The 9,909-nt window shown below is 39.7% G+C and overlaps 1 protein-coding gene across 1 annotated transcript in view; it reads right to left on the bottom strand.

Annotated features, from left to right (window-relative positions):
* Positions 1-1,946: 1,946 nt before the first annotated feature.
* Positions 1,947-9,909, bottom strand: part of gna12a (guanine nucleotide binding protein (G protein) alpha 12a) — a 28,346-nt gene continuing 20,383 nt past the window's right edge. The window contains exons 3-6 of the mRNA XM_058640967.1: positions 7,634-7,684; positions 6,458-6,658; positions 5,318-5,524; positions 1,947-4,651 (exon numbers count right to left, since the gene is read on the bottom strand). Of these exons, the coding sequence (XP_058496950.1) occupies positions 4,490-4,651; positions 5,318-5,524; positions 6,458-6,658; positions 7,634-7,684 (621 nt within the window). The 3' untranslated portion in view covers positions 1,947-4,489. The remainder of the gene's footprint in view (positions 4,652-5,317; positions 5,525-6,457; positions 6,659-7,633; positions 7,685-9,909) is intronic.

Raw genomic sequence — 9,909 nt, 5'->3', positions numbered from 1 at the left:
TTTATTACCTCTTTAGGACATTTTTTGGCGTAAATACTGACCTTTTCAGGACCTGTAGTCCAAAAACTGGTCCTGATGAAGCAGAGCTTTATTAGTCATTCACTGGTTAAGGTTAAGGTTATGGATAAAATTTAGTTTAGGCGGTGCAAATAAACGGAAGTCAACGCAGTGTCCTATGGAGGATAGCTGCACAAACCTGTGTGTGTGTGTGGGGGGAGTACTTGGCTCATTATTAAATATCAGAGTTCAGCTGTAGGCCCAATCAAAACAGCCTTAGGGAAACATCAGCTAAACCAGAGTCATGAGACCAAATTCACTCTCGCTCTCTCTCTCCCTCACACACACACACACACGTTTGCACGACTTCCTTTAATTTTGACAGACTTAACCCTTACCTTAACCATAACCAGTTAAAGTCTAACCTTAACCTTAACATAATCACAATTCACATTCTGATCTTGACTTTGACCAGAGTCCATCATTAGGACCAGGTTTTGACCTCCATGAGGACTAACGTGGTCCTGACAAGGCCAGTGTTTATAGCAGAAAACATTCAGAGAGACTGGAAGAAGTTAAAGCTTAACCTTAACCTTAACCTAACCCAGTGTTTCTCAGTCCTGGTCCTGGTCCTGGGCTCCTGCTGTCCTTCATGTTTTAGATATCTGAACATTTGTGTGTTGTATGTTATATAGTTTTATTCGTAGTTTTTGTTTTCGCCTCATATACATATATGTTTATGTTTATGTACATAGATAACGTCAGTGTGTGCTGACAGGAAGCCACTGTAATACTGTTATACAGTACAAAGTGTTTCCTGTTAAAGGGTCTTGCAGGTAAGTAAGTAACAAGTTTATTTAACTTGAGACAGAAACTATTATAAGTCAGAGTTTCATAATGACAACAGTAACAGTAGCATGTAGTTCAACAAAATTGGACTTCATGCTATTTAGTCTGTAAATGAAGACTTCCCTGTGTTTCAGAGACCACAGGAGACTCTAGTCGCTCTGCTTTTTCCTCTCATCTCTTTTTGTAGGAGGCTGGTTTGGGTGTCTCTGTGTGTGTGTGTGTGTGTGTGTGTGTGTGTGTGTGTGCGTGCATGGGCGGAGGGGGCTCAAAACAGGCAAAGGGATGTCGCTCTTTCAGTCTCTCTCCATTTTGGGATCAGGACAGGAAGTGGGCCCAACAGAGGAAACATGACACCCCCTCCTGTTCTCTCCCTCCCTCCCTCTCCCTCTTACTTTTTCTTGTATTCCCTTTTCCTCCCTTTGTCTGCTCCTCCCCCCATGCTTTCCCATCCACAGGATCATTTCTGTCTTATACGCTTACAGAGATCCTGCAGGCTGCCCCAAGTGTGTGTGTGTGTGTGTGTGTGTGGATCTCGATCTTAAATGAAGTTCTCCTCACTTCCTGCCTGTGTAAATAAATCTCTGTTAAGCAGTGATTTTTGAAACAATGTTAAACCTCTGGTCGATGTGTTACTGAGCTCCCTCCCTCCCTCTCTCCCTCCCTCCCTCTCTCTCGAGACTCTCTCAGTCTGTTATGTATCAGAGGTCCTCTGATTAAAAGCCAAAGCAAAGGTCAGACTCGGCTGGGTAACGGAGATATCGCCTGACTTGAGCTTTACTCTTATGCCCAGTGGTCTGAAAGCCTCTGCTGATGAGCTTCATGTTACAATATGTGTTATTAAAGCCCACAGTTTGCCTCCACGCTGTACACCACTATGACATTACTTATCAGGAGCCTCAAGTCTTTGGTTTAGCCTCCAGGACATGTTGGAATTCCTTTTGATTTTCACCACATCAAAATATTTTTCTCTTTATTCCCTCCTCTCTCTGCTAATCTTTTCTCTTTTTTTGTCACTTTACAGTTCAGACGGTCTTGACCTCTTTCTCTGCGCACAATCAAACACACAGACGCCAACTCTGAGAAAATAAAGAAACAGCATGTCAGCAAAAAAGGCAGTGTATTTCACCACAGAGCACAGAGCCAAGGCAGTGGGTAACATAAAAACAACAGCAGAAGACCTCCCTCTTCTCATCCTGCTCCACTTTCAAAGTCCTCACTCTGTTTATTTGTTTCATTGCCATTTTCTTTTCTTTCTTCTTTTTTATAAAAGCCCCAGACGTTTTTCTTTCTGGTTGTTTTTTTCTCTCGGGTACATCCAGTGCAATGACGACACGTACAAAACCAACATGTGTGAGTGGAAAAAGGTAGGTTAGTTAGTTAACAACAACTCTTACAGCAACGTTACAGTTTTACAGTGATCCTGTTAGACCAAGTGGTGCTTGTATTGTAAATGTTAACACACAGTGTCAGGCAAATACTTACAGAATAATATGTACAGAAAGTAAAAAATAAAAATGCACACGTCATTATGAACACACACAAAAAGGAAGTACACAGTTGAATACAGTATGATAATAAGACATGTGGAAGTGCTCATGAGTAGCCTCATTCCCCTTCAGGCTATTTGGATTTAATATTCCGGCTGGATTATAATATTAATATTCAGCTGCTTCACATACGGCTGCGTACCAAAATCCAAATCATGAAAATGTTCACTAATTTTTCACACGGAATTTTCACATATTACACTTACAAGGAAGGTCGGGGTTGAAACGTTGTTTTGAAAATGCAGAATCATGTAACGAGGACAACCTGGAAACAGTTTTACCACCAATCTATAATCAGTGCACAAGGTGTGTCAAACTGCAAGTAACCATAGCAACAGTACCACCTAACTCGGGCCTTAATAAGGCAGCAAGTGGCGATTATTTTCAATAGTGATTATTTTGGTTACCTTATTAAATAACTTGTAGTTAAAAGCTACATTTTTGGACACTCTACGGGTTTTGTAACAAGGTGATATGACAAACCTGTTAACTAAAAAGCTGCTTATTTAAGCCCTGAACAGTCTCTGCTGAACAGAGGACCAATATAAATCTAATACTAAGTCTCTTTAAGGTCTGTTTTGGTCTCCAAATCCTGAGGGAAATATGAGGCTCTTTGACTACTGCTCAAATAAGGGACCTTTAAAGAGACTTTGAGGCCTAGGGGGCCCTACATTAAACCAGACTAACTTTGAAACTCTCTTAAACATAAGTGCACTTCCTTCCTCATACCTTGATGCTCTGAAATTATAAAGCATTTATTAGAAAGCTAGTGGCATGGGATGGGGCATCTTCGGGGGAAAGAGCCAATCATAAATCGTGTTGCACCTTCTCTCCACAGAGTTTACCAGGTTTAGTTCCTTCAGTTTAAGGAAAAGAAATCAGCTGCTGGCAGAAGATGGAAACAGTTACAGGCTGTCAAACCAAAACAAAGAGCTAAAAGATTCTAAAACGCCACACAATCTTTACACGCTGAATACTGATTCATGCAGCTAAGGATGGCGTCTTCCAAATTCACCAGATGCTCACCTATGATTGATGTAGGATCCTTTTTTTTTTCACTTCAATAACTTAACTAATTATTAGACGTAGCTATTTACACTAAGCCAAGGGTTAAAGCTGACTTAAAAAGAAAATCACTTTTCCTGTGTGTATTATCAGAAACATGTCATTAAAGTCAATACTACAATTTCCTGTTGTTTCCTCCATGTTAACAAGACAAATACTGGGAACAAGCCACATAACCGAATCCAAAAATCGCCTTGTAAAGGGGATATTTACAATACGCCTGGGGACGAGTCTACCATAACTCAGGGAAGATCAGGAACTACATGTTTCTAAAAACCAAGAGGAGTCTTTAATTTAATCGTCTACTGTTTCAGCTGCAGAGGGAGGAGATGGACAATCTCTATGTTGCGCCAGAAAAGTAGAGGAGAGAGCTGGGAAAAGAGTGAAGCAACTTCTTATCTGCAGCTGTTTGTCAGGAGAGAAAAGAGAGACACCATCATCATCATCATCATCATCATCATCGTCGACAGGAACTCTTGTGCAACCTTATCACATAACACAGCATGTGACCAGTGTGGGCACAGACGCTCGCTGCTTTCCCTCTGTCACATGTCTATTAGGAACTTGCTCTAAACATCCTTTTTCTTGTAGCTCGCGCAGCATTTCCCACGTTTCAACAGGCGTCAGTCTGACTGCGTTTAGTGACGAGGTTGTCATTAGTCATTTACATGTGAGAGAAAAAAAAGCACTTTCAGTGCATGTATATCAAGGGAAGAGCAGCCCGAGTGCTACACATAGGAGACAGTGACCGCCGTCTTTCCAGCAAACACACATGTTCACAGGTTACACACACGCAGGGTCTTGATCTCAGTGGTCTTCGGTTTCCACAGGGGCCGCAGTAGACCAAAGGCTCCACAGTCACTTTATATTTCCACAGGATTATAGTTGGGTTAGATCCATACTGCGGGTCAAACTGACCGCTCCACAGGGCAGTGTTAAAACGTGTCGGCGAGAAGCAGACCTAAAGGTCTGGATTCATGTCCGGTTTCACAGTTTGCTATCGGAGAAAGCCTCCGTCTGCCGCCTGAAGGTCACTGCAGCATGATATCTTTGAGGTTTTCCTGCAGGATGGTGTCCTTGACGGCGTGGAAGACAAAGCGGATATTTTCTGTGTCCACTGCTGTAGTAAAGTGGTGGAAAAGCGGCTTCCCTCTGTTTCTTCTTTTACGACTGAACGACTGCACCAAGAATGCCTGGAAGAAGCAGAACAAGGACACTGACGTTATGGTCAGCCTCCTGCAGTCACAGTACTACTTAAATGTATGCAAGAAGCCCTGTTTCCATAATCGGGGCAGCATGAGAGACACTTGATTTCTCCTGGACATGCATACACGTAACAAGGTTTCTAATATACTTTTTATGTATAAAAAAAATGTATGTGACAAACTCCTCAAGACAGTTTGGGGCAGGACATTTTAAAATGTATGGTAAATGTTTCTCAGAATATATATAAGTCATTGACACCTATCGTATTAAACAAATACAAAGGTGGGAAACACCATTGTCAGGTTCCCATAGTGTGCTATATATCTGGGAAACAGAGAACTCTTGGACCATAAATTTGGGTCCAAGGGTCAGATTGGGAATACAAATTTTGTGGGAACACAAATTTTGTGGGAACATGGGAGCCTGAAAGAGCACATATGTGGAACTGGATAACATGGGACCCTGGGAGCATACATTCTGGGGAACATATGGCCCCCATATATCATTTTTGGGAACATAGGACCCCAAGAGAGTACACTTAGAAATGAGGAAAATAGGACACTTGCAGCATAAAGTATACTGTGAGAAACGTGGGACAATGAGGAACACAAGATGTTGCTAACTGGGTAAGACAGGACCCCATGACAACATACCTGTACATCCTCTAGTCGGCGAGGATCTCCTCTGAACTCAGGGAAGTATTTGCGGATGTCAACCGTGCGTATTTTTTCCACCAGCAGGTCTGTTTTGTTGAGGAAGAGGATAATGGACACATTGAGGAAGAGCTTGTTGTTGACGATGGTCTCGAAGATGTTCATGCTTTCCACCAAACGGTTTGTCCTTCGGTCCTCCATCAAGACCTGGAATCACACACACAAGTGCACCTTTGTTTTGTTTGTACACGGATTAAAGGATTCAGTCGTCATCATATGACTGTTTATGTAAAAAGGAGCTCCAATCGAGCTTCCTCAGGCAGCCACAAAGACAGCTTTGTGTAAATCTCTGATGTTTTGTCTCTGATGGTTCTTGTCCATTTCGTAATTCTAAAATTCAACAGTATCGTGACCACAGTCTGTGTAACTAACCTTTTCAAATCTCCAATTTAGTGTTACATAATCAAAGGAGGATGTGTGTGTGTGTGTGTACTCCTTATGTTGTGGGGCTTGTCTTCCTTATGGGGACAAAAATCAAGTTTAAAGTTAGGATGAGGTTAGGATTAGGTCAGTAATAATCATGGTTAAGGTCAGAGTAAGTCAAGAGTAAGAAATGAATGTAAGTCAATGCAATGTCATGAAAACCAGTGACCAATCGTGCAACACTGGCTTAAATGTTGCTATGTCACTTTATTTTTCATCCAAAAGTTTTTTTGTTTTTTTTTGTTTGATAATCTGTTTGATGTATTTAATATTCAGTTTATGCATAATTTTAATTGAAAATAAGCAATTGTTGTGTTATTTTGTTATCATCTAACCATTATATTTTATCAGGTAGATGAAACATTTAAACATCGAAAATTGGTGAAATATACTTGCCATAAAAATCAGCATCAGTTATCAGCCATTGGCTGCCCTGATTTCTAAAAGTCAGCATCGGTCATAGAAAGATCCATATTGGTCAATATCAAAATAAAAAAACAATAATTAAGTATGTGAATATAAATCTGTGTTTCTAAGGATTTAAAGAGCTATAATCTGAGTACACTTCTCAACAAAATAGAATAGCAAAAATGTCTTGTCATGTCTAAATACTTTAATGCATAGAAATGTAATCACTATATCTTATATAACTGGTACCTGGTCGTACTCAGAAGACGACACCATGAAGAGAATTGACGTGATGCCGTCGAAACACTGAAACCACTTCTGCCTCTGGGACCTCTGCCCTCCGACGTCCACCATCTTGAAAGGAATCTTCTTGATGATAAAGTCATGCTCGACGATTCCTTTCGTTGCCTTCCTCGCAAACAATATGTCCTGTTTGTTTGGGATATAGTTCTGAAAATGGGACATTGACATTTGTGTTAGGCCGACAGAGGTTGAGTAATACTGAGTGAAGGCTTTCGCTGCTGGGCCTTTTAACGACTAATTTAAGCCTTTTACAGACATATTATTTATTATAGTATGAGTGTTTTAAACTTTTATTTAATTTTATAAGGGTTAAATAATTGTTTGTTTTCCTGATTTCATGTACTGGCCATATATAACTGGTTATACTAATAAAAATACCCTAACCCTAAAAACCATCACATTTCTTTGTCATTTGGATCTACCTGCTTATATTAATCTATATGTATATATACTTTATGTATGGACATTTTTATGGGACATTTAAGAACTGAAAATGTCATTAACAAAATTAAGAAAGTGTCATACTCAAATAAACATATGTCTAAGACAATGTTTCCCAACCTGGGGTCAAAGCCCCCACTTAGGGGGGCGCCAGAGATCACATGGGGGGGCGCAGAGCTTTGACTCTACTGGATAATTAGAAGTTAGTATCACCCAAATAAAAGTTCAGTTTTTATCTATACACACTGTGAGAATAGGAAGAAAAACCTACAACTGCTGTTTAGTTTTGCATATGAACTTTTTACTTTATTCTTTTTTGTGTGCGTGCCCTGGACAAGGGTTCGGGTCAGGGGGGCCTGGTTTGTCCTGGACACAAGCAAGGGGGGCTTCAAGGAAAAAAGGTTGGGAACCACTGGTCTAATATACAAAATCTAAAAATAAGCACGTTAATAATCAAAATGTAGCAACAAAGTGTTTATGTAAAATATGTAAATGAATACAAGGCGACGTAACATGGGTGCAGAGAACAAACAGTGGCATGAACATGAACATAAATATGATAAATAACATGATTCATGAGTATTACACTCCCTTATGTCAGCATCACTGGCTCCAACAACTTCCACATCAATCAAACTCTTCTGCAGCGAGAACAGCGAGGACTGAGTTACTGTGACTCACCAGTTGTCCAATACGATCCAAGTTATCCAGGAAGTATTTCACTGACTCACTCTGCAGAGAGAAAGAGAAAAAAAAAACATACGACTGAGTCATCGTATTACACACACACTGAAAGCATTTAACTGGATCATTTCATTTTCAAAGCTGTTAAATTGTTGGTTGGTGATTGGATAAATACATAACTTGAACGTTACCAGACATAATTATATCAACGCCATCATCTTATTTCTAACATACACAACTGCTGCTTTCGAGTATGTTTAGAATATGTAACCATGAACTCAAGAGAGCTGAGTTATGGCTTAAATAAATGAACCAGAACTGGATCTGTGAGTGTTTATATAGCCCATGTTATTGAACAGGGTCACTTAAAGTTAAAAATCCACAAAGAATTCCGGTAAAACATCACTCTGCATCACCAGGGACACTACAATAAAATGGACTGTGTGCTTTAAGTTTAAATCATCGTTGGAAATGTTGAACGATAATCTATTTAATTCAATGTATATTCAAATAAAGAGACAAATATTTAATAGTTCAAGAATAAAGTCATGGTATTATGAGAATGAAGTCGTTATATTAAAAAAGTCAAAATATTACAAGAATAAAGTAATATTGAAAAAGTCATAATATTACGAGAATAAAGTCGTAATATCAGGAGAATAATGTCGTAATTTTACGAGAAGATTACAACTTTATTGTCACAATATTACGACTTCATTCTCATAATATTATGACTTTATTCTCGAAGATTACGACTTTATTCTCGGAAGATTTCTTCCGGTATCTTTTATTTACTGAACAATGTCATAGTTCAGTGTTTAACACTCATGTGTATATGTATAAGGGGAGTATCGGCACTGCTGATGACCATGTAGTGCACAGTGTGTTTTTAAAAGCATTTTCAGTGAAAACAGCAGACTGAAACATTATAGAAAATGAGCCAGAGTCAATTAAAATTAGACAAACACCAAACAATGAGCTGACAGTGGCTGTAAAACTCTTGTTCAGCTGAAGGGAGAGGTGATAATTCTCTGCAGCTTCTTCACCCAATCCACACTGACACTGACTATTGAATCACCGTTATTATAAATATTAATTAGAAGCCATTAAAAGGCACCAGTTGACTTCATTTCACTGACATACAGTAGGAAAATAAATATAAATACTCTGGGAACTTGAGTTGTCATTCATTACGGAGAAACACAAAGTCTGCCTTCAGTCTTGTCAGTTCTACACTATTGTTGTTGTTGTTGTTGAGCAGTAATGTGGTCTAAGTGCAGGCTGATGGCCACTGTAATGGATCTCACAGTTTTAAAGCGGCTGATAATTGTTCCAGCAAAACAATGGGTGTATGGAACAGAAGAAAGAAAAATTTGATGGTAATGAAAAGGGTTGTAAAACCGAAACATCAATACATACTACGCACGTAAAACTTGACATGTGTTTGTTTTTAGCTGAAAGATTAGGTGCATACAGTGTTCAGGTTCCCTTAAAGACAACTCTCATGTAGGAAGTTCCTGCAGAAGTTCCTGTTTTGGTCACAGCAGCAGTAAAAATAAAGGTAAGAACCAAAAAGGACAAAACAGAAAACGGTCACGACAAGCGTAACTCGACTTGACTGTGCATGGAAACGTACTGACACATGCACTCATTCAACAGGAAACAGCTGTGTGTGTGAAAACAGTGGCGAGAAACATGGGGGAGGGAGGGATTAGTGAGTCAGACAGAACCGAGTTACAAAGTCCTTTTAGCACCACTGTTACATACACACACACACACACACTTGGGGCTCGACTACAACAAAGCATTGTTCGTCAGTTTTTTCTAGCCTGCAGATTTTTCACTTCTGTGACACTCACCAAAGCGAATCAATAAAAGAGAAACTTCTGATGTGGCTGTCAAATTAATCTCTGTCGTTCCTGACACTAACAACCAGGAAACGTGACCTCACGACCCTGTCACTGACCTACAGTGTCCCTGCAATAGGAAACAAAGGCAGACACTTTGATTGGTTCAGCTGGACGTGAACAGGAGGAGGGAAGAGCAGGGAGAGGGGAATTCCCACAGTTGGATGGACACACACACACACACACACACACACATATATCATTTCACACGCACATAATTTCATAGACACAAATAGCCTGATTATTCATGCAGTGGACGTATCAAAACAAATTTCAAAATAAATGCATTGTATTAGGCCAACAATGAGTTTTAGTGCCTTGTAATGTAATGGAAGCTATATTGTGTGTGTGTGTGTGTGTGTGTGT

Source organism: Solea solea, chromosome 10 (assembly GCF_958295425.1).
Source record: "Solea solea chromosome 10, fSolSol10.1, whole genome shotgun sequence".
Classification (NCBI taxonomy): Eukaryota; Metazoa; Chordata; class Actinopteri; order Pleuronectiformes; family Soleidae; genus Solea; species Solea solea.
The sequence above is the reverse complement of the archived record's forward strand: the minus strand, read 5'-3'. Positions and strand labels throughout refer to the sequence as shown.